This window comes from Scardinius erythrophthalmus (assembly GCF_964197995.2).
Source record: "Scardinius erythrophthalmus genome assembly, chromosome: 2".
Taxonomy (NCBI): domain Eukaryota; kingdom Metazoa; phylum Chordata; class Actinopteri; order Cypriniformes; family Leuciscidae; genus Scardinius; species Scardinius erythrophthalmus.
The window spans coordinates 25014747-25041278 of NC_138222.1; the positions used below are offsets into that span (position 1 = coordinate 25014747).

At 37.5% G+C, this 26532-nt stretch overlaps 1 protein-coding gene across 1 annotated transcript; it reads left to right on the plus strand.

The window, feature by feature from the left end:
- On the plus strand, nucleotides 1-26279 carry tdrd7b (tudor domain containing 7 b). The gene is made up of 17 exons (XM_081350759.1): nucleotides 1-175; nucleotides 3227-3433; nucleotides 3519-3663; nucleotides 6015-6204; nucleotides 9543-9625; nucleotides 10098-10321; nucleotides 12226-12794; nucleotides 13107-13296; nucleotides 13817-13928; nucleotides 14010-14212; nucleotides 14830-14964; nucleotides 15309-15392; nucleotides 16509-16643; nucleotides 17101-17211; nucleotides 19148-19650; nucleotides 20226-20386; nucleotides 25086-26279. Exons 2-17 carry the CDS (start codon nucleotides 3227-3229, stop codon nucleotides 25304-25306), a joined length of 3273 nt encoding a protein of 1090 aa, XP_081206885.1. The 5' UTR covers nucleotides 1-175; the 3' UTR covers nucleotides 25307-26279.
- Nucleotides 26280-26532: the final 253 nt, after the last annotated feature.

The following is a 26532-nucleotide window of genomic DNA, read 5'->3' on the forward strand; positions in this document are numbered from 1 at the left end:
GCGTGTTGTGTGTGATTACAGATGGGATGGTGTGACTGTGAGTAGCTTTCAGACAGCGGGACTGCCACACACTGCCTGCGGGACAGACCGCGAGGAGGACACCGGCCACGACCAGTGTCAAGAGCCAGTCGCTGTCATCTTAACCGGCCTGACCGAGCCACATACACATAGAGCGGTAAGACTCAAAACATTGTGGGAATTTCTGGTCTCGCCGCTTTATATTTAAGCAGCTTTGTTGGAAGAAATAGGCGCGTCCGTGTGACAGTTTATTTCAACTATTGTAACTTGAAATGACAGTGAGCTAGTCTGCGAATAATCACCCCCGTTCAAATCAGTAAAATAAAACTGAAACACATTTAAAACAAGTTTATAGTGAGATATGCGGGATCTTATTGTCCTTAGGGAGCGGACAACGCTCGCTCGCGACAATAGTTGGCCAAATTCTTTATCACGTTCACTGTACGTTACAGTCAGATCATGCGTTTATTTTATGTCAGCTATCCTGCTGTAAATACACTAACTTACATAGAACGTTAAATAAATCAAGTCATCTAAGTATAAAAGATCTGTGTAAAATAGAATATATAAAATAGTTTTTGATGGCGACTGCTGTCAACGATAATGGGTGTGTCTCTCTATCTGTCCTGAAAACAGGAGCACGTCAACGTTCCCTAACGTGTCGTTCACACGAGCTCTGACCTGTCGACTCTCATTACTTTCTCTTTCAGTTTATGCGATATAGATGCTCTCGTTGTGCTACAGGTGTGTTGGCAAATAACACGGATATAATACTTAGATTTTAGATTAAAAAGTGGATGTGTAATTGCAAGGAACGGTCACAACAATTAGCTAAGTTTTACAGTCAGTATATTAGGCTAATTATCATACAAAATGACACTGCTGTCACTACTTGGCATGTCATGTCAATTACCTGCAGCTTCATGGTTTAGTATGGCATTTATTACAGACATGATCATCTATAACTGTAGTGTGTGCTATAGTTCATATGTTTTTTATATATTTTATAATATATAAATTGCACTAAACTGCAACTTAATCATTACAAATGTGTAATTACAAATATATTTAAATACGTTACATACAAGTTTCAGTAGAAATTACTTTAAAGTATGTTTTAGTTTACATAAATGCTTGTCAGAACATTCAACAGTACACTTTAAACATATTTAAAAGACAATATAATTATGAAATTACATATAAATATGTAAGTTTACTTAAGTGGTTCAAAAAATGTGCACAATTTATTCAACTAGTTGCATTTAATATGTGTAAAATATGCAATTAAGTGTCTGAAAACATCACATTCAGATCACACTCAAGTATATTCTTTTAAAGTGTATTATTTATGTAAAAAGTAGGCTACTCTTTTTGGAAGTATGCTAAATGATTATTTTTTCACTAGGGTTTGAATCTGGTCTCTATGTATACTTGCTTATTTAAACTGCTGGGGTTGGCTCTGACTCTTGCTTTCTTGAACATGAGAGAATTTAACAATGTGAATGTGATGATCCATTCATGCTGAGTAACTGTCTGGTTGTGACCGGCTAGTCCTGAATACAATGTGCAATGCTCAATTCATTAGTCACATCAGCAATACCTCCATATCCATGTAAGAATAAAATGACATGAAACGACAATAGAATGGCAGTTGCATGATCTTGCTAGTCAATAGCCATTGGTTAGTTTGGACTAAAAAGACTTGATGCGGTTTACTCAAAAGAGTTTAACTGTCAGCGATCAGATAATGTCATTGTTTTCTAGTAGCTTTCTATGTGTTCAATCAATAACTCTCTTCAGCATAGAGGAGATCAATGCAGGACCTAAAGCTTTAACTCATAAATCCATTAACAATCAAGTATGACCTCTGAGTTTGCAGTTCCCAGAACTGGCTCGTATGTTCTTCTAATGTGGCTTTTCAATGATCTGTTGGTGTGAAATTGTTTTATTGTTATCAAATGTAAATGTGCAGTACACAACCATTCAAAAATTTGGGGTCAGTTCAGTACAATATATTTTTTGAAAGAAATTAATACTTTTATTAAGAAAGGATGCATTTAATTCATCAAAAGTGACTGCAAAGACGTTTCTATTGGCACAAACAATTTCTATTGCGAATAAATGCTGTTCTTTTGAGCTTCCTATTCATCAAAGAATCTTGAAAAAAATGTATTATGGTTTTCATGAAAATAAGCAGCACAACTGTTTGCAAGATTGATGGTAATAAGAAATGTTACTTGAGCAGCAAATCAGCATATTAAAATTATTTCTGCAGGATCATGTGACTGAAGACTGGAGTAATGATGCTGAAAATTCAGCTTTGCCATCACAGGAATAAATTAGGCTACATTTTAAAATATATTAAAATGGAAAGTTTTAAATTGGCATAATATTTCTGTCATGTGTGTGATGGTAGCAGCGCACAAAGAAAAGGAAAAGGATGTTAACAACAGTATTTATAAGACTATACAAAACTCAGGAAAACACTGGAATAATCACAGGAACAACATCACACAATACATAAACGAAAACCACAGGAGAAACTGAAACACGGCTTAAATACAAGTGGAGCTAAATGAAACACAGGTGAAACTAATCAGTACCTAAAGCGTAATATCATAAAGGTATAAATTCCTTTTTAGTTGATTATTAAATGGTTTAATTAAGGTTTATATGTTAGTTTCAATGACAGAGTTCAAGATAAATCTTTTCATTACTACTGGAGCTGCCAGTTTGCTAAGTTTCAATTCTCAATGATTATTAAACAGCGAGCACAAACTACGGAAAAGCGGCAGCCCTTCTGGTACACACTCAGTGTCTGAATTCACCCACTCGTTGTCATTCACTCCTTCAAGTGGACTATATTAGTGGAGTAATGTAGGGAATAGTGAATGAGGATATAGGGTGCGATTTCAAACACAGCTAGAACTCAAACTAAGGCATAATCAGTACCTTAGGAAACAGAAAGGAATCACAGGAAGTAAACGGAAGGAGAACAGCAAATAAACAGTCCACAGAACAGAAAAAACCCTAACAATTTCTCAGCATGCCTATTTTAACTATATTTTTTTATCAAATAAATGCAGCATTGGTGAGCAAAAGAGGCTTTTTTAAAAAAAAAGACAACATCGGGAAGTCTTACAGACCCAAAAGTTTTGAATGCTGGATTCAAGACCAAATCCAACACTTACTTTTTCATTTTTTTAAGATGGCGGATGAAGAACTGGTGAAAAAGATGGTACGGGCGGTTCTCCAGTCCAGTAAGAATGGCGTGTCACTGTCCGACCTGCAGGTTGAGTATAAAGACCTGACGGGTGAGCTCATACCGTATAAACAGATGGGATATGCCACACTGGATGCCCTCCTGCACAGCATGCCTTTGGTCGTGAAACTGGATAAAGGGCAGTGTGGAGAGGTAAGACTCTCACTTACCTTTTCAAATACACTAATTCAGCAGGTAAATGTGAATACTAAAATGTTAAATGGTTAAAAACCCATAGGTGGTGTGCCATGCTACCACGGGGAACGAGATGACCCACATTACTAGGTTTGCGGCCCGTCAGCGCACGGCAAAGAAGACCGGCCGACCTCAGATGGTGAACTGTCAAATGAGGGTCAAACTTGCAGCTCCTCTTGTGCTGAACGGTGAGACTCGCATCAGTTTTGTTTATTTCAACGGTGGACCGACGCAACACTTCTTGTAATGTGATAGCCAGAAGACGTCATATAGATGATGTATGCTAAAGGTTTTACTTTAAAGTACATCATAAATCATTATGTTTGAATCTTTTGTCGTGCTTTAAGGAAGTACACTTATTTTGATGTATTGACTGTCATACTAAAGTACTTGATTATAACTGTAGTGTGTTATTCAAATTCAAATTTAAAAAACTTTAGTATCTATCAACCAGTGATAGAAATTTGTCTTAGGTTAAAAGGCTCACATATACACAATACAATCACACACATCACAAAACACAATTAATACAAAGAAAATACCGCACAAATATGAAAATAAATATTTGAGATTCCATATTTGATATATTCCATATTTGATAATTCAATTAAGTTAACATCTTTTAAATGTGCTAAATTGTAACTCAGTCATTACAAATGTGTAATTGCAAATGTATTTAAAATACATGATATACAAATTTCACTAGAAATCAAGTATATTAAGTTTTTTTTTTGTTTTTTTTTGCTTATATTTTAGTTTACAGTTTTGTTGCACAATTGCGACTGTAGACGCATCACTTCTTTTAATGTGTTAACCAGAAGACATTATATAGAGGACGTCATCTAATGTCCTGTGCATCTTGTGTCTTTTTTGGTTGTGCATATGGCCTATTTAAACTCCTCTGAGGATGTGAGCACGGCTCTGGATGTACTAAGAATAAAGCTCTGCATTAGATCATTCAGATCTAACAACAGTTTGCAACTGTTCTGGGAACTGCAAACTCACAGTCAGCTCCAGCATTTTCAAACTCACGCCGTCCCTTGATCAGTTGCTTGCCATGATACAGCAGAAAGCCGGCATCTGTTCTGACCTAGAGAGAGAGAAAGCGGGAGAGAGAGGGAGGTCTGGAGACTGCGGTGTTGTGGAGAGGTACAACAGAGCCTGCGTGGCTGTTCAGGGGAGGATTGTCTGAAACGGGATTTCTTTTTTTTTCTTTCTTCCCTCATCTGTTATTTAATGACTCAACTGCCGCTGCTCTGCCTGGTTCTCTCTTCTTAGCTCACTGTCCGCTGTCTTGTAGAAACTATCAGCCTGTGGAATCTCAGGAGGGCTGTAGGCAGTGATAAAGGTGTTAAATTGCTGCCACCTCTCCATGCTAGGCCATTTGGACGTCTCGCACTTTTAGAAAGCAGTCAGCTGGAAGGTATGATGTCATTCTGTTACAGTCAGGTTAGTGGTATGATGTCATGCTGAATGTGTATATGAGACAATATGGGTTTTAAGTCATAGTCTCCGGTTGACTGATTATGTAAATGTACTGTTGTTGCATTCCATATGCTTTGTTTTCAGGAATGTATATAGAGGAGGGTAATGTTTTTGTTTCATGTCCTAATTTCTAGTGATAATGCTGCTGTGCAGTGGGTTTCCAGAAACTTCATGGTTCTTTTGTTGGAGAATGTGCAGAGTAATACCTTAGATTATCGGATAAAGTGCACTGATTGTTGTGAAGCACACTGACATATGTTTGCTCTTGCTTACAATGCTGTTTGATTAAAGGTCTCAGCTAGATTTAAGCTCAACAAAGTGACATAGCTAATGTTTTTATAGTTGGTCTGATGACTTTTAAAGGGATATTTCACCCCAAAATTGAAAAATCAGTTATAGTTTAATCTCCCTCATGTTGTTCCCGACATGTAATGTATGATTTTCTTTCTTCCACCAAACAAAAATGAGAAATGGAGCACGAAAGGAGCAAAAGCACCATAAACGTGGTTCATATGATTAATATTTTTGAAGCTATATTACAGTTTTTGTAACAAACAGACAGATATCTAAGCCATAATTCACTGAAAATCTTGCCATTCACCTGACATAGTCCTAGCTCTCCTTGATGAGAGAAGCAGTAATATCTGATTCGTGAACTATTTGTTCTTTTTAGTTCTTTGGATTTTTTTCAGTGAATCCATTGAACTGGTTCACTAAACCAGCATGAATTGGACTGATCTGGTCTCAGGTTACACTCCTATCACCCATTGGAGGAGAAGATTTTGCATCCAGTGTAAACACAGTGTGATATCCTGTAATAATACTGGTTTAATGGCGGTATGTTGACAGAAATTGTTATTACAAGCAAGAAAAGACACTAAGGAGGCATTTTCTATCATACACTGTAAATGGGTCACAGAACATTCAAATTCTGTCATAATTTTGTCTTGTGGATGGGGCCTAATAGACCCAAAACTATGTGTATTATTTTGAGCTCAGATTATATTTTGTATAATGCTTTTTTGATTTAGATATTGTCTCATCTCCTTCATAGCAAAGCCAAGGACATCTCTGAGACAGCCCGACCTTCGAGGACGTGTGGGGCGAGGTGGAGGTCGTGGAGGGGGTCATGGAGACACTCGCACAGGAGGCATGAGGGACGCCCAGCCTGATGGGAAGGGCGGCAGACCCCACAACACCCCCCCAAACACACCCACAAGGAAACCCTCCCTTCCTTCAGAAAGGTGAAAGACTCAAAAGAAAAAAAAGTTGGAGTTGATAGGTAAAATTGATAAATATATTAGCCAGATTAAGAGATGAATTAATAATTTCAAGTAATTAGAAAAACAAATGAAAAATCATATATTGAAAGATTCATGTACAGCTGATACTTTCTTACAAAAGAACATTATTTCAAGTAAGTGCTCCCATTGTGTGAGCAGCATTTTGCTGAGCAAGTAGCTGAGAATACAAATCAAGTCCTAATGAGTAAACAGAAATGCCAAGCTCTTTATTTCTTCACAGGCTCTTAATTTTCCAGTTAAGCAACTGGATGTCTCTGGCCGTTGATGCTGTCTGATTTAATTGGCAGTAACAGAGCATTTCAGCATTTCAATGTTGTCTGAACCCAGTGCTTGTTCAGCGATCGAATGGAGGGTGTTGTCTGTGTGTGTGTGTGTGTGTGTGTGTGTGTGTGTGTGTGAGATCACTTCAGCCAAAAATCATTGAGAGCAAACAACTGACCTCACTCTTTAGAATTGTGTTCTGTATCGCTTACTGTGGCACACACACAATGGCTGTGAGGGCACAGATGAGGGTGGCAGAGTTAAGCGGTTGTACTGGGGTTTGTTAATCCTCCCTCCATTCTCTAACAGATTAGCCATTCTAAACCAGTCCACAATGAATCAGCACTTTCCCTTTGGTACAGAGTGAGGGGGATTTTGGTTCATCTGACACCTAGAATCATATGCAATAAGACCTCTACACACGCTGCAGCACTTTGCCAAAATGTCTGCTTTTCACCATTGTATTTGTTGTATATTGCTGCTGTCCGTTGAGTTTATGAAAACTGCTCTACGCTATTGTGCTGTATTCGGCCGACCAATTCAGTAACGATTAGGAGGATAACCAAGCAAAAATTAAGTATTAAGTAGTATTTGCTATAATAGTATTATTTCTGTAACATAATGCTATTTTGCATTATTTTCCTCTCATAGCTTTTAAAGGGATAGTTCACAAAAAACAGCAAAAGAATTTTCATGTCATTCCAAACCTTAGTGACTAAAGTTGTATATATGTATGTAATATATGTATTTAGGGGTGGCGTTTAAGATAGTCTGTCATTTCAGAAAATCTGTCATTTCAGATTTATATAGTTAAGATATTTCCATTAAACATTAAGAGTTTTTTTTTTTAATTAAACATACAAGGATGAGTCATTCACAATAGCAAACAAAACAATGAGTTTTGTTATCGACAAAGTTAATATGCGTAAAAAAATATTTTTGTTAAATTTGCTGTCTTCAGCCTGTTTCCATCCAGTTGGCCCTTTACCGATAAAATGTGTGCGTAATGACGTCATTGTCGCATAAGTTTTGTTGTATTGCTAAAAAGAATCGGCCTTCAAGTCATTTCCATACATAATTAATCGTATATCACATTATATTGTATCTTTCGCATCGCAAATATTTTGTAAAATGCAGAGAGTAATGAGACAATTGAAATTCGCCAGTTTACCGCTTAATATTTTCAAGAATAATAGGCCTATTACTAAATTAGTAAATATGAATCAGAAGATCACGGTGAAGTGGGACTGCATGTAACTGCATTTATGTGACGAAGCCCATGGGTTTGTACACAGGGCAGCTCATTTGTCCTCTGTAAAATTTAAGATCCATAAAAAAGATTGGTACAGTAAAATGTTCGGTCTAATAGCAACAATCTTGAACGTAAGCCTTGAATAGTATGTCACATTTTGACGTGTTCGAGAACGTATGTATTCAAATCATTCAAGCCAAAAAATTGTATTCGTTCTGGTTTCAGAGTTCAGTAACATTAAATCGATCAAAAACATCAAATTGCTGCTGATATTTTTTTCCTCAGAGACAGATGCAGCTGTGACCTAATTTTTTATTTGTGTAGGCCTATATTTAACTTTTTTAAATGGTATAGAGCTGCCGTCTTAACAATTCTAAAAATCGTTTAGAGCTTTTTGGAAGCAACCCACTATATTTTTCTTAAAGTTGTTTTAGATAAAATTATATTACATATTAATAAATTGTATTTATAAAATTATTTTATTAACAAGTGCCATGTTTGTGATTTTCATTTGTCAAGTAGCCAGATCTTGCCCATGAAATCGTGATGCAGATTTACAAGGCACTATATTTTCCTCATCCATTTTGAAACAAAACTTTATTATATATTATTACATTTTTTGCATAAAATAATTTTTATTAACAATTGACTTGTTTTCATACGTCATTTTAAAGACTATTTATATCAATACTTGATCAAGCAATATTCAGAAACGGGTGTAGTTAGCTATTATTTTTCTGATTTACTTTTTTTAGATTGTAAAAAACAGACAAAATTACAAAAAAAAGGAAGAATGATGTTTAAGAGGTAACATGTCTTATTCTTACCAATAGTGATTAAATAATTTCAATTAAATGATATGAATATAATAGATTTAATGCGCCTTTGAACAGAGAAACGGTGCTTCAACGGGAGCAACGCCACAAACACAGATGCTGTATAAGCTAATTATGTCATGTGACGCCATATTTATTTGTTTCGACATTTTGTCGACATAGATTGTGTCGACATTTGCTAAATATTATATTTCAAATGACACAAAAACAGCACTATATATATATATATATATATATATATATATATAGAGAGAGAGAGAGAGAGAGAGAGAGAGAGAGAGAGAAAGAATTATAATTAATATAATTTTTAGTGGCCTGAGTAAAAAATATGGACCAAGGTTCCGTCTTTTGGACCAGAATCAGAACTGGTTATTTTTGTCCATCTATTTAGGTCTGAGTCTGGTTCTTGGCTGTTTTATAATATTGGATACACTCCATCAACAAATGAAATCTTGGGGGAAAGATACTAAAAGCCCACTCACACCAAGAACAATAACTATAAAGAGAACTATAACGATAACTATATAAGTGTCCACACCAGCGGACGCTATCCTTCTGTTTATTCTAAGCGTGCTCTGCAGTTTAGCTCTTTAAAGCAGGATGGACTCTGATTGGCTGTCAATATTTTTATTGTTCATCAACTGGAAAAAAATCTTTCGAAAAGTAATGCCAATGATATCGTTCCTCTCTGTTGTGTTGTGGACTCTGCTATTCTTTTATATTTTGAAAGATTTTTAGAACTATATCTTTATCGTTATAGTTATCGTCATTGTTGTGTGAACGGGCCTTAAGTTGTAATCTTGCAGTATACAAGTATATAATCGTTATCGTTTATAATCGTTCCAAAAGGGCATCTTTTATCAACAAATTTATATTTTACAGATATTACCTAACCTGTCCTATAATCTCTTTTTTTTTTTTTTTTTTAGATCAGACAAAAGGATGACCCTTCCCTCCAGATTTCAGAAAGAAGTCCATACCCATCTCTCCCGAAATCCACAGCAGAGCAATGGTGAGTATATGTTGGGTGGACAAGTGTTAAATATGCAGACCGCCGATAACATTCTTATCCACAAGAAGCTCCTTTAAAGGTTACAATTATACTGGAGTCCATAGCAACTTCCTCTCCAAGAAAACATTCCAGGCATGGGATATTCATTAAGGATGAAAAGAAAACAGTCATCTTCTGTCTCAAGCATGAAAAAGCTCCTGCTGTTACACAGAGGGACATCGCAGGTCAACATGCATTCAGTTCTGAATTCTGATGTTGCTGTTAGTTATATCTTAAAGCGATAGTCCACCCAGAAAATTGTCAGTAATAGAAAGTCATATTTGTCTGAAAAAAATGACCTTTTTATGGGGGGGATTCACTGCAAATTCATTCAGCAATCAAAATATCAAGCATCTGTTTATAGTTTTAGTTTATGGTTTGTCGATTCAGAATTGTTACTAAGCTGCAACATTTATGTTGTTGATATTTCTAGCTTCTTCTAACCTGAATGAAAACACAACCCCAGCAAAACCCAGACTGCCTCATTCTGCGCCTTACAGTCCCAAGCTGGTGCAGTCCCGTCTTAAAGAGGTTCTTAACAAGCACAGCAATGGCCTCTGGGTATCCAAGCTGCCTCAGCTTTATCGAGATCATTATAAACAAGATCTACCCAGCGAAGCCCTAAAAGATCTGGAAAATTGGACTCACATTTGTACTGTAAGTTTTAAATATATCCTGATTAGCCCAAGTCTGTCTGATGCCTTTAGGGCACATTAGTAAGCATTATGTATTAATTGTGGAATTAAAGGGATCAAGTCATGAGAATCTGTTTATGAAATTGCAAAACAAAATGTCCTCGCCAGACCAAAAAGACCATGGCTGAGTCCCAATTCGCCTACTTATACTACGACCTAAAAGTATGTACTTTTTTTGTGATGAAAAAGTACATACTTTTGAGTGTGTAGCAAAAAAGTATGCACGTTCTGGGACATACTTCGATGACGTCATGCAACGTGAACTTGAACGTGGTTGCCTAGTTACGCACACCGCGACTGTTAACAAAAGATTTAACATTTCATTCATTCTTATATATCCAATATAATTTTATTTACTATTCCCATCTTTTTTTCCACAATACATTTACAATGTGTTTACCAAATTGAGGAGTGAAGCAGGGCGTCGTCGTAGATCAACCAAACGCAGGTCGTTTGTGAGGCGGCTGGTTCTGACGTTCATGTGCAAATGTGTGTAACGAAAGCTAGCGCTACTTATTTTCTGAGTTAAAATATTTAAAGTTTATAGTGTAACTATTGTTTAACGTATTTTATACTTAATCTTATACTTATGTATAATACTTAAAAATACCCCGATGAAAATGAACCATGCTTTTACTATAGTAAAAGTGTAGTAACCATGTTTCTTTGGTTGGACTGATAAAGTTAACATATGTACAGCCACAGTATTACTACAAATAAGTCAGACAGAAACATCAAAAGAAATACATAAAAAAAGACACTTGCATGACACTGTACTATGTTAGAGCCTTTTTATTTATTGTTTTGTAGCCTGCAATGAGGCGCTCGGTATCTTCATCGGACCCTACAAGATAAACACGGTACTTTTTTGGCACAACATAAACCCATTAATATTACGAGACAATAAAATATAACTTCAATTAGGGTTAAACATTTGAATTCTTACACTTAAAAACTGAGGGCGCATCTCCGTTGCTGCATCCGACTGCCAGGTTTACATCACCATCATCACCACAAAGCTCCTCCCTCCCGCACGCAATGGTTTGTGGGCAATATTAGCCGTTAGAGTGTGCATTGATCTGCACTTCGAATTCTAACCGGAAATAGTAGACCATCCGGGTATCTTTGGAATACTCATTTCAACATGCTACGATTTGGGACGTACTAATTCTAGTTTCGCATACTATTTAGGACGGATAGTATGCGAATTGGGACTCAGCACATGTATTAAAACTAAAGGCGTTTTCACACCTGACTCGTTTGGAGTGCTTGTTTCAGAACTTGGCATGTTTTCTCCATTCCCTTCGGTTTGTTTAGGAATATTTAACGCGGCAATCCAAGTGATCCGCACCAAAATAATCAGTCCAAGATCACCTGAACAAGGTAGTCTCGTTCTGATTTAAAACAAACTCTGGAGCAGCAGTCCAACTCAACTGACTAACCAAACAAGCTTTATGTAAAAAAAACTGCAGTGCAATCTAAATCATGCCTTTAACATAACATGTAAACCGAATAAAGGAGACAGTGCACAGCAAACTATCTACAGGTCTGAAAACGTCCCAAGACTCAAAAACATCATTTTGAAATCAGAAATCCAAACCGAGTAATCCAAATCCCACATTTCCTTGTTCTGTTGTTGATCCTGGCTGTGATTAGCACTTACAACTCTACACAATTTGGGTCAGAGAGAGAATGGAAATTTGACTATTACATAAATTGACTATTTTGGCTCAAAAAGCTCAACTAACATTATAAGAGGGCAAAAAAATACAAATAAAAAATATATATATATATTTAATTATAATAAATTAGCTCTGTGTAGTTAGTCCTCGGAATAATAATGCTGTCTTTTTGTTTGGTTTACAGGTTGAGAAACCGTGCAGCAGCAAACCTCAAGAGTTGCTTCTGTACCCTGCTAAAGAAACTAGCCAGATTACACCACATAGTGCTGCTACACCCTCCGCACATGACAAATCCCCATCTCATCACAAAAAAACTCAGATTCAAAGACCATCTTCCACCGCCAAATCAAGCTCTCCGGCGTCCCCCAAGGCTCTATCCGCGGACCTCAAGCAGAAGCTTGGAGAGCTGCTCTTGAAATACAGCAGTGGTCTGTGGGCCCACGCTCTGCCTAAACTATATCAGGACACATATAAATGTAAGCTACCAGAGTTTGTGCTGGACCACCTCACCCTGCTTTCAGATATTTGCACGATTGACTACCCCATGCCAGACAACCCCAAAAGAGCAATTCTGTATGCAAAAGTAGTGGAGGATGAGAACCGTAACCAGTCGGGATTGTCTGGCTCAGAGACGAAAGAGACAACAGAGCTCCGTTTGAGCAGCCAGACTGTTCCTCCTCTTGTCATCCCTAGAGAGGAGTACCCTTCTGTCCTGGTGGTTGAAGCAAGTGACACAAACAACGTCATTCTTAGGTGCGTTTTAAGGTCACAATCCTTAAACAGTTCATGAGAGGTGTGACCCTTGTCATGCCTTGATAAATCTTATATTGAACTAGAAAACAGATGCCATTGTTACAAATGTTGCATTTTGGCAGTAAACAGAGTGCCACAGTTTGGTTCCTCAAGAAAAAAAAAACACTTTTCTGCTTCAAATCAAGTTGGTAATAATGTTTCGATTAATCTCAGAAGAATTTTTGGAAAACCTGGGGAGAAAAAAATATGTTAGGGAACTGTAAAAGTTGGCGGCCACTGTTGTAAAGTGTGTGTGTGTGTGTTTATATGTAGGTACATAGGTGAAGGTTACTCCAAGGCGCAGGAGAAGTTAGAAGATGAAATGAGAGAGTTCTATGGGCAGGACAACAGCAAGATGGTTCTGACCTCACCATTACCAGGTCAGCTGACTGCTGCACGTGCTGAGGAAGAGGAGGAGATCATCCGGGCACAAGTGTGTGAGGTCATAGCCGACAAGGTCAAGGTGCGTTATTGAAGATCACAAATGAGTATTGTGGTATAGTGTAGTGATTCTCAACCTTTTTAACTCCACGGCTTCCTATTGTCCAAGACAATATTCAAAGGACCCCAATAAGATATTTTGGGTATTTATGCTGTAATGACAAAGCTGCTTGTTTTCAAATAATTCCCATGACTTCCAGGTCTAGAAGTCATACTTTTAAAATTCTGAGAGACAGTTGTTGAGGTATTTCATCTTGATTTTTAGCTGTTTTAGCTTATTTAAAATCTTGTTTTTGTCTTATTAAAAATCATTTTAAGCTATCTAGTGACCCCCTTGAAAGTTTGCTGAGCCCCCCTAGTGGGTCCCGGTCCCCTGGTGGAGAACCACTGGTCTAGTGCCGTTTCCAGTGAATTGTTATGGTTTTCTGGTGAAGAACTGAGGCTGTTTTGATCTGTGAGAAATTTGTGTAATATCTTTGTCATAAATAAGCTAATACTCTGTTAATAATTATTACTGCACTTGCATGTTGATGTTTAAACAGGTGTACTACGTGGATCATGGCTTTTCCGAAGTCATCAGCAAGAGCAAACTATTTGACTTACATGAAAAGTTTTATAGATTGCCTTTCCAAGCCACCAAATGTAAACTGGCAGGTAAGATTTGCATTCAGAACTCCCTGGGACAAAATAGTTTCACATTTGATGTTAAATGTTGCCGTTATATTAATGTTTCAGGCTTGGAGTCATTCAGTCATGAGCAGGCAGTACTGAAGAGGTTTGAGTCCATGGCCACTGGCAAGATCTTATTGGCTGAGATATTAGAGCACGAGGAAGTGCCTCTGGTGGTGCTGTATGACACATCACAAGACGATGATATCAACATCAATGCTGCCTGTATGAAAGCTCTGCAAGACAGATCCTTAGAGAGTCCCTTAAAGGTAACCAAACATAGAAGTGTGATATTGCAATCAATGAATATTGTCATACAGTACTTATACTACTATAGTACTTATACCAATTATATCAGCACTTTTGGAAAGACATTTGGCCAATCTAATTTGAGGATAATCAATACACTACCTATTCAAAAATTTGGGGTTAGTAAGATTTGTTAATGTTTTTGAAAGAAGCCTCTTATGCTCACCGAGGCTGCATTTATTTGATCAAAACAGTAATATTGTGAAATATTATTATCATTTTATACATTTAATAAAATGTATTTCTGTGATACATTTACATTTATGTATTTAGCAGACAATTATAACCAAAGCAATTCCAAATATTTCAAAGCAATTCATCAAAGAGCCAACAATAATAGTAATACACAATGCCTGGTTTATTAGACAACTAGATTGGGAAGCAAACTAGAGAATGCAGAAAAGAGAAATTGTGTGTGTGTGTGTGTGTGTGTGTGTGGACATTTTACCAAGTACTTTGTAAGCTGAATTTTCAGCATCCTTACTCCAGTCTTCAGTGTTACATGAAAAATTGTAAGTTATATTTTTGGGCTTTTAACATATAAATAACATATACCTGTATTCGTATTCTGTCGTAGGTGAACAGTGCCTATATGAATGTGAGTGTGACCAGCGTTTGTTCAGACGGGACGATCTACTGTCAGGTGCCCTCCAGAGGCCTGACTAAACTCAATGAAATTCTGGAGAAGACTGAAAACTACTTCCATTCCCAGGTAACACAATTGCAACAAGCATAATCTCCATATGTGTAGCTTCAAATATGTTGCTAGGGACTTCTTCATAGGAGGACAAAATAGACAGATTGGGATTATGGGATTAGCAGGCGTCAAGTACATAATCCCTAGTAAATAGTTACAGTACCTGCTGGCACAGATTGTGTGATAGAACACATAACAATGTATATATCAAATTGTTTTAAATAGTAATTGTTCATTGTTTACTGCAGTAAATTGCATATCAGCACACTGTAGAGCAGTGCGATGCCCATTTTTATGATATGTATCCTCCTGTTGTATGGCAGACAGGATATGCTCACGTATCTTTTTCCCTATGAAAGGTCACATCAGAGTCACTGGTTTCACGACCTTTCTGTGGCAAAAACTGTTTGGCTCGATTTAAAGGCAAATGGTCCCGGGTGGAGGTGAGTCTGCTGTCAATTCCAGAGTGAAGGAAAAAAAAAATAAATAAAAATATATATAGAGAGAGAGAGTTTAAACAGTTAAGGGCTACTGCAATTCTGTAAGTAAATCTCACTGTAAATGGGATTGTTCCCTCATGCATCAGGAATGCTGCTTTCACATTGTGTCGGAATTACTGACATTGTGAGATGACAATTCAGAGATTTAGCTGACTCTGCATTAGTGCATAAATGAATCTCTTATACTACCTTTCAAATATTTGGGGTCAGTAAGATTTTTTTATAGAAAATTACACAAAATTCAACTAAAATGTTTTTTTAAACATCCTATTATCATATAATCCTGACATTATGTATCATGGTTATCCCAAAATTATTGATAATAAACAACATTGATCAACATTGATAATAATAAGAAATGTTTAATTTCTTCATGTACCGATCATCATATTAGAATGATTTCTGAATGATTATGTTGTAATGATGCCGAAAATACAGCTTACAGGAATAAATTTCATTTTAAAATAAATTAAAGTAGAAAACAGTTTTTTTTTTATTGTAAAAAATATTTCACAAAACTGTTCAAATAGAAAGCAGTTATTTTAAATGATATTTCACAATATTACTTATTAACTGAAGTTTTTATCAAATAAATGCAGTCTTGATGAACATAGAAGACTTCTTTTAAAAACATAAAAAAATCTTACTGACCTCTAAACTTTTGGGCAGTTCTGTATATATAATATACCATAAAAATGACATATCAAATCTTTTGGGCAGTTCTGTATATAGTAAACTATAAAAATTACATATCAAACATAAAAATAGAAAACTACTAATCTTTTAATTATTGAAGCCACTATAATTTTGTTAGTTGCATGATGGCGTAGTGGTCAAGCGAGAGAAGTTCATAAAATTATGAGTTTGACAAAGACAGAGTCAGTGATCTCCTGATTATAGTAATTCCAACATATTGTGAATGTGAGCGCAGCTCAAATTTATATTTACTAAATCATTGTCTGGTTCCTCTATTGAAAATTATAATTATTGTTGAAATAACCTGAGCTGATCTCTTTAAACTTCTTCCTGATAACTGTGTCCACTGTGGTTTTGTCCTAGATAACTAACCTGCACGGCAGCCGGGTGCTGGACATCTTGTTTGTGGATGTAGGCGTCCAAGCGTCGGTAGAGGTCATTGAGTTGAGAGAGATCCCCCCTTCTTTACTGCGTGACCTCATATCCACCCCGACCCAGGTCAGACAACAGCTAATGACGACAAAGAGAAGTTAACAAGTGTAGTGGTTTGTGCCAGCAGTTTTGGGTTATTTTTTGTTACATTTGAATTAAGTGCCTGAAGGAGAGTAGCTTGTTTGTAAAGTAATTTTGTATTTTAAAAGGATATTTGACCTCAAAATGTCATCATTTACACACTCATTTATTCGAAATATGACTTTATGTTCGGCAGAATGTCCAGACTGCTTTTTCCTCATATTATACACGGCTGTCCATGAACAGCATTCACTTTCATTATATGAAAAAATAGCAGCATAGACATTTTTCTATAAGTATGAATCAAACTGGTTTGGAGCGAAATGAGGGTGAGTAAAAGATGACAGAGTGTAATTTGTGAGTGAACTTATAGTTTAATTGTTAGGTCATTAATATGTGAGCTTATATGTCTGCCTCTTTCCCAATGTTTGTCCCTCTGCAGGCGCTGAAGTGTTGTTTGGCAGATCTGCCTGTGGGTGGAGGCTCATGGACTCCTGATGCTGTGCAGTGGCTGAGAGACACGGTTCTCCACTGCAGTGACTGCAGTTTGAAGGCCAGTTAAATACTAATGCTGCTCTGTTTTCACATTTACATTTCATCTCACTTTATTTGCACTTAAGATACAAGCATAAAATTGAGGCAAATTCCAGTAAAGAAAGAATGTGTTAAAAAAGGCGTCAAGCTGCTTTTACAAAGTACTTTCTCACAAAAAATATAAGTTGTATAGCAATTATAGAAAAAAAGGTAGGGAAAAAAATATATACTGTATATACACTCACCTAAAGGATTATTAGGAACACCTGTTCAATTTCTCAATCACATGGCAGTTGCTTCAATGCATTTAGGGGTGTGGTCCTGGTCAAGACAATCTCCTGAACTCCAAACTGAATGTCAGAATGGGAAAGAAAGGTGATTTAAGCAATTTTGAGCGTGGCATGGTTGTTGGTGCCAGACGGGCCGGTCTGAGTATTTCACAATCTGCTCAGTTACTGTGATTTTCACGCACAACCATTTCTAGGGTTTACAAAGAATGGTGTGAAAAGGGAAAAACATCCAGTATGCGGCAGTCCTGTGGGCGAAAATGCCTTGTTGATGCTAGAGGTCAGAGGAGAATGGGCCGACTGATTCGAGCTGATAGAAGAGCAACTTTGACTGAAATAACCACTCGTTACAACTGAGGTATGCAGCAAAGCATTTGTGAAGCCACAACATGCACAACCTTGAGGCGGATGGGCTATAACAGCAGAAGACCCCACCGGGTACCACTCATCTCCACTACAAATAGGAAAAAGATGCTACAATTTGCACGAGCTCACCAAAATTGGACAGTTGAAGACTGGAAAAATGTTGCCTGGTCTGATGAGTCTCGATTTCTGTTGAGACATTCAGATGGTAGAGTCAGAATTTGGCGTAAACAGAATGAGAACATGGATCCATCATGCCTTGTTACCACTGTGCAGGCTGGTGGTGGTGGTGTAATGGTGTGGGGGATGTTTTCTTGGCACACTTCAGGCCCCTTAGTGCCAATTGGGCATGGTTTAAATGCCACGGCCTACCTGAGCATTGTTTCTGACCATGTCCATCCCTTTATGACCACCATGTACCCATCCTCTGATGGCTACTTCCAGCAGGATAATGCACCATGTCACAAAGCTCGAATCATTTCAAATTGGTTTCTTGAACATGACAATGAGTTCACTGTACTAAAATGGCCCCCACAGTCACCAGATCTCAACCCAATAGAGCATCTTTGGGATGTGGTGGAACGGGAGCTTCGTGCCCTGGATGTGCATCCCACAAATCTCCATCAACTGCAAGATGCTATCCTATCAATATGGGCCAACATTTCTAAAGAATGCTTTCAGCACCTTGTTGAATCAATGCCACGTAGAATTAAGGCAGTTCTGAAGGCGAAAGGGGATCAAACACAGTATTAGTATGGTGTTCCTAATAATCCTTTAGGTGAGTGTATATTATTATATACTCTTATTATATAATCTTTTTTTTATATATTTTAGTTTTTTTTTTTTATTTGAGTAATTATATGTTCTTGTCTTTTTTATTTGTTTTAGATGTTTTTATATATATATATATATATATATATATATATATATATATATATATATATATATATAGCTTCAATTAATTTTTTCTTTTAGTTTTTTTTTCTTTCATTTTAGTACTTTTATCTGACTTTTAACTTGCAATTGCAAATTTATTTCACGCAATTCTGAATTGCGAGAGAAAAAAAGATTTTTTGAGAATAAAAATCGCAATTACCTTTTTTAGTTTTAATTCAGTGGTGGAAACAAGCAGCTCATGAACCAGGAACCTTGACTAAATTAAGGATTAGCAGTTTGAAGATGATGGTCTGCTGTGTTTAGGACTGTATAATATATCTGGCCGCTCAAAGTAATGTGCATTGCAATGACACCTAAAAGAACAGCAGAATAAAAGCACTAAAAACACTTCATGTATTTTTTTTCTAGATCACTAAAGTGGATGAGAACAAACGTCTCGCTCATGTTTATCTTTTCACCAGCAAGAACTTCATTGACACAAGCTGCAGTTTAAACCAACAGCTGGCCGACTCTGATCTGTGGAACCACCAGAAGGATGTTTTCTTAAGCAGCCGTGGGCCTTCAAAAGCCCTCAACGCCCCGACAATCCAGGCCTCCAGCCTCAGCACTGATAAAGCCTCACACACACCCAAGAAGATGTCATCACCGCTGGGGAGCCAGGGCACACCTCCAGGCTCTCCGCCTAAACAGCTGTCTCTTCCACCACTGCTGGAATTGCCTGAGATTGGGCAGAATATGGACGTGTTTGTTTCAGTGGCGTGCCATCCTGGTCACTTTGTGCTACAGCCATGGCAGGATATGTACAAACTGGTGGTTTTGATGGGGGAGATGATTCTGCATTATAATAAGATGGAGGAGAAACCGTTTAAAGTGGAGAAGAACCAGGTTTGCGCTGCCAAGGTGGAAAACAAGTAAGTGTCTGCATTTGTGTGCATGTCTAGGTCAGGGGTGTCCGGTCCTGATGGGCAACTTTCCTGTAGAGTTTCTACATGCCTAAATGTGATCCTGGTTCAAGTGTATTTAAAGTCGCCATGAAACGGAAATAGTCTTTTATCGCGTAAACACGAACAAGAAAGAAATGTAGGGCAGGATTTCATTTTGTCCATTGGGAATTGATTGGATTTTTGGACCATTGTGTTTTGCTACTGCTGTGATGTCATATGAGTGACAGTTTGTTCCGCCCTCACGGCAGTAGTAAAACACATCATCAGAGTAGAGAAGTCGTTGCAAGAGGGAGGGGAAGTTATTTTGTTTAACGATTACTAGGGGCGCATGAATTAAAAAAAAAGAATGATGTGCATGGATAAATCATTTATAATAAATTCTGCAGTATTAAATAAAAAGAACTGTCAGTTTTGATTTCATGGTGACTTTAATTTGGGCTAGAGCTAAATTGTCCTAGGCTGGACACCCCGGGTCTAGGTAGACTACCAGCATAAAGTCTGATGAGGTCACGTGACCACTCATCCTCTGTTTCATTCTGCAGCTGGTACCGTGTATTGGTGAAAGGAGTTCTGACCAACGGTCTGGTCTCAGTGTTTCAGCTGGACTATGGCAAACACGAGCTGGTGAGCGGGACCCAGCTCCGGCCCCTCACCCAGGAGTTCTGCCAGCTCCCCTTCCAGGCCATCACTGCTCAGCTGGCTGGTACACTTCATTTCCTGTCACTTCATTTCTCTTTCATTTACTGAAAAGGCTGTTTTAGCTCTCAAAACCCAACTATCCATTATCCATTCAGAAGAGACTTTTTTCCATGATCCCATGCAGTTCCTGTAAATGTTCCTTCAACAATATTTAATAAGCTCTAATGATGAGAAAAGGCTGTGTGTGTATGTGTATATACTCGTTAAAATGCTCCAATAACAACAACCGATACCCCGCAGCATGTGTATAGTGTTTGTGTCCAGACAAAGAAACACAGACAACAGAGAGTATGGGGATAAAAGAGAAGACTGTCTATGAAGTAAATTAGGGGTGCACGATATATCGGCCGCCGATATAATATCGGCCGATATGGTCATTTTTTTTACACATCGGTATCGTTCCGATGTCAAAATAGGGCCGATGTGAACAGGCCGATATTTGACGTGTGAAGTTGAAGATGAAGTTGACGATGCTGACTCGCGATCTAGCAGTAGTGAACGCGCCTGAGAGAAATACACCTTTCATACAGATGACATAAGCAGAGAACAGTCTGTTTTCTTTCGTTTTGAATTGTTCTGTTTAAAAATAGATGTTTCAAGCTTTCTATATATGTCTTAGGTCTGTGAGGCAGGTATAGGTTTCGGTTCATTTGAGACGCGCTTCAGTTCCCATGTCCTGATTAAATATTTTCTAATATTTAGGCTACTTCTTATTTATTTTGGATGAAACATTGATCAAAATTAAGATACAATTAATACAAAACAAAATTAAATTTAAAGACAGGCTTTGTGCTTTCTGTTTGAGGTCTCTGTGAAAGTTTTAAAGCTGTCTTTTAGTGCCGCTTTCAGACGTGCGTAACAGTGAACTGTTCTGTCAGTAACATTGTTAACGCAGTTGTTTTTTCCCTCTTCATGACATATTTTTGATTGATCGTTTTTTGACTCGTAGATATTTGAATATATTGCATGATATTTGATACCCGTTCGAATTAGATTTTTCTCAAAAGTGACAGCACGTGTGATTTGTGGATTACTGATAAGCGCGAGTCTGGAGAAACAGGCGTTTATTTATTCATTCTCAGTGTTGAGAAACGTAGCCTTCATGTGTTACGTTATTGTGTTAATAATAACTAAAGTAGCCTACCTAATTATGTTACATATTTATTTTGTATGAAAACTAGTGCGTTCGTTACTTATGGATTAAAAAGTAGGCTACCGTTGTATCAGTGCTGCGCGAGCTCTCCCTCACAAACACGGACGCGCGCACAGAGAGAGAAGATAATTGTAAAATGAAAAATTGACGGGCTAAGTTTAAATTTTGTTCTTGCTTGTTTTTTTCTATCAAAATGTCAGAAAGCATTTTGTATTATCCATCCGTGTTTTTAAAAGACGTTTTACTGTTAACAGAGCCCATACTGTATATGTCGGATTCGTCTTATAGCCTACTTGTTATTATTTTTAGAATAAGTGATTCGTTATGCTATTATTGGACTCCTGTCTATTCATTGTCAGCTGTTTTCTATAAATATGTTTGTATTGGCTAACATTTATTCAGCTAATGCGTGTCCTGTTTAAAATGTGCAATGTTACTTTGCAATGTAAAGGCAAAGACAGCACGTCACAAATAGAAGCCCTTTTCCCTGTGGTGTATAGTATCATATTTGGATATTGGATATTAATTGTACACAATGTTCCTGTTTTTTTTTCCCCTGTTTTCTAAGGGTTTCTTAATTTTAGACAAGTTGACCAGCACATATTATATGCAATGCAATATAATGCGTGTGTCGTATGTGTGACATATTTTGCATACAGGTAAAGGTGCCCAATATCAGTCATTTCTAAAGTAAAAAAAAAAAAGTGTTTTGGAAAATAGCTCTTTATTTGATAATCATTCAAATTTGTTTTCTATACAGAGATATCGACATCGGTAAATATCGGTATCGGCCATAACAGCAATATTAATATCGGTTATCGGTATCGGCCACAATTTTCACATCGGTGCATCCCTAAAGTAAATGTATCTAATTAGTGGAATATTAAACAAAATATAGTAACGCCTATATAGCTGTGGAGCTGCTAAGCGAAAAACTTGCAGTGGATTGAATGCGCAGCGGCGCAGACGTTGAGTGAATCCCTTTTCCACAGACATCAGTGGAAAGTTTGTAGTTCGGTCGGATATGTAAATGGCAAAGAAAGTAAAACGATGCATGTATTACTAATGTTAACTGACGAGAGAGAAAGAGAGAGAGAGAGAGAGAGAGGGCACTTCTGTTGAATGCTCTTGATTGCTGATCGTTCACTCAGCACGTCATCTGGATTAAAACTAAATCGTATATGTAAGTAAAACATGAACTGTTACGTGATTTATGTATAACGAGTGGTTCCCTACATTATAACAGGATGTTTGCTGGTCAAGAAGTTTCATGAACGCAAACATCCAAAGCGCGCGGCCTGAAAGCTGCCTCAGACAAGCACGCAAATTAAATGATCTTTTGCGTCTTGCGCTTAAACGGACAAATTCACACAAAATTATGTCAAACGTTCATCTTGGTGAGTATAGTCGGTATACATAGTCGGTTATATAACGTAAACAAAGAAAGTGCATGTACAGTTGGGCAGCCTATATTGGATCCGTGCATTCAGTCTTAAAGGGACAGCAGCCTAATAAACCTGCTGCTACTGTTAATCAAAGTACAAAAGACAAAGTAATCACTCACTGCTTTTGACTGAATGACTTTTGTAACTTTATAAAGATTAATCGATATTTCATTTATACAGTATTATTTCACATTTGATTACTTTATTCAAATTTCTGTACCTGAAAACTACTGTTAGACCTACCTGAAAAAGCCCCCAAACACTGTTTATTTCATTTGTAATAATTTAATATAATTAATTTGCCCTTCTTTGTTCTATTGTATTTATTTGTGCTATTTAAAATTTGATTATTTGTTCTTATTTTATTACTGACTGCTTGTCTATTAATTAGGCTAGTAGTGTTTGCTGTAGTATCAGAATTGTAATAGAGAATTGTGATTAGGGATGTTAACCGATGACCGTTTGACCGATGGTTGACCGTATCATCGTTAACCGATCAAAGTTGTCGGTAGTCGGTAAAAAAAAAAAAAAAAAAAAGTGATCTCTAAATTAGGCTATTATAGACAGTGGACTAAACGCCATCTCATTCCAAGATCTTTTTGTGTGAAGTGAACAAATCCCTCACACTCATTTTTTCATAACTCGCCTGTTTGTACTTAAAGGTGGTATCAGTGATTTCAGGCCCAAAAATATTTTCCTAACGATCCGCTAGCTGCCCGCCCCATAAGCATGCCGTCAAAAAAACGCGTCTGTGTAGGCAGCCTAGGCTCTGAGATCTGCACACAAAAACAAATGGTTTAGCCAAACACTCAAAACCAAAACAAATAGTGTTCCAACCAATCACCGACAGGGGGAGGGTGTTGTGAGGTTTTGTGCTCGTGCACGGCTGCACGCGAAGTCAGAGCTGAAGAAAAAGCTGGCTCAAAACCTCACAACACCCTCCCCCTGTCGGTGATTGGTTGGAACACTATTTGTTTTGGTTTTGAGTGTTTGGCTAAACCATTTGTTTTTGTGTGCAGATCTCAGAGCCTAGGCTGCCTACAGAGACGCGTTTTTTTTGACGGCATGCTTATGGGGCGGGCAGCTAGCGGATCGTTAGGAAAGATTAGATGAATGTGATAAAAATATTTTTGGGCCTGAAATCACTGATACCACCTTTAATAAACCAATAAAAACATTTGGCGCGAGGTCACAGCGTTTGGGTTCGCGCGCTCACAAGGTTTGCGAAAAGTAAAGGCTACAGGCTAAAACACTCAAGGTTACAGCTCTTCGGAGCTGTCATTTTCTTAAATGAGCCGCGCCAATGTTTCAAATGAGCTTCTAACGCTAGACAAACATCTTTATTTTCAACGCGATCACCTTGTACCCAAGCCATTTCGAAACTAAGGAGCCATTTGTCCTCCGATTACATACAAGCTCCTCGGCGCCGCGTTTGCGGGACTCATGTTTCGCCATGTGTTTCGCGCTGTACGGGATTTTAAAAAAGTGACGTGAGTGTGTGTGTGAGCGGGAGGCAGAGCTGCAGAGAGATGTGACGCGACAGAGTTGCGTAATTGCAGGCACGGCTCGAAATGGCTGTTTTTTCAAATAGCGTAGCATATTTTAAACTAATCGGTTAACCGGTTTAAACCGGCTAATGAGGCTCGGTGGTCGATCAAGAAATTTTTTAGTTTTCGCCATCCCTAATTGTGATGTTTCAACTAGAGTATATAAATAATAATAAATAAAGTTAGTTTTCAAAAGTGTGATCAAGCTAGTTTCTTTTAAACTGATTGAGTGAAATAAAAGACACCTGGCAGGATAAAAGGAGCCAATGGAGTACAACACTTGAAGCAGAGGGGAATTGCTTTTGTAGAGAGTTGACTGAGTATAAATGTATCTTTTCCAAATTCAGGCCACTTACCAAAGCACTTAACAGACTGTGTGCCGTTTGGACTATCACTCCTGTTTCCAAAGAGGCTTGTCAAAGTCCCTGACTCATATAAGAGCTTACATCAGAACTGCTCCTTGTTTTCATGCATCTATTTTCAACTATGACTTTTAGCATTCTGTTATGACACTAAACCAGAGTGCAGTAGATCTAAAAGTGTGTCTGATCTTTCCAGGTGTGAAACCCAGGCAGTGGTCTGAGGAAGCCTCCATCGTGTTCAGGAACCATGTTGAGAAGAAGCCCCTGGTAGCTCAGCTGGAGTCGGTGCAGGAGGCGTCACAGCCCTGGGACCGTAAGGTGGTGATCTTCTTGGTGGACACTTCACAAGAAGAACGGGACATTTGGCTACATGACATCATGGCCGAACTCACTGATGAAATGACCAAGACAGAGTAGAAACTCTTGAGGTCAAACTTTAGAGTGTTCTTGAAAGGTTCTTGTAAGGTTGTTCACTAGCATGCTATAAATTAAAGGTTTATTTTTCCAAATGTGACTTGGACGCAGATCTGCGCAAGCAAATGTGAATCATAGAATTGAAAGGTTAAACTTTTAGACAGAAGTATTGCAATTTATAGCAACTTAAATGTTAAACTAGCAGGCTAGCAGCACCTTTTCATGCTCTTCGCTAGCGGTGTTAACTCTTGGTGAGAGAGTAGGTAATGCACTCCATAGGCTATTGCCTTTAGCACAAAATAGCCGTGGAGATCCATCGTCAGTGAATTCATGCTTTCATCTTCTATGGGACCTAAAGTTAAATCATGATCACAGCTGTACCAAACCCTGATGCGATCAATCATTTTCCATAATGTATTTGAAAACTGTGAATACATTATGTAAGTTTGACTGTCCAGACGATGTGCTATGTGGAGGCACGCTTCATGCTTTTAAGTATAGCATGTTACAAAGCTGCCAGATTACTACTTTATGGTCCAAAAGAGACTAACAACGCACAGTGCTCTAACTTGCACAAAGCTGATTGTGTCATTTCAAAAACTGTTTACATGAAGACGATTTTCGGAGTCTAGATAGTGTAAAAGGCAAGAGGAACGGCACAAGCCGTCCACGCTCTAGGCGTATGTGTTTGAGCTCTGGTTTTAGCGTTATTTATTTAGCTTTTATTTTATTTGTGTCTTACTAATAGTATAGTGAAGGCATGGACTGTTTGGGGTTTGCTACAATGTGACCATCCAATGTATTTTAATAGTAACGGCATAGTTTTATTGAAAAGCTAAACCATTGTTGGCATGTAGAATTTCACCTGTTTTAACTAGATGCAGACAAAAGTGGAAAAATCACTGGTTGTAGCCCTATATTTAAATTTAATAGATTTTCTTTACCTGAAAAGTCAACATAAAATCAAAATTGAACCAATTTTCTTTATTAATATACCTTTTTGGTCTTATTGTGAATATAAAAAAAATGTCTTTGCAATCTTTAATCAAAATTAAATAGCTTGTTCTTTCAGCTGATGCTTGGGGTGGGCGATATATATATATATATATATATATATATATATATATTTTTTTTTTTTTTCAGGCAGGATTAAGATCTTATCATGATTCTTTTTCATGTTGGTTTTGCAAGTTACTGAACAGTACAGCCAAACTAATTTCCCTATTTAA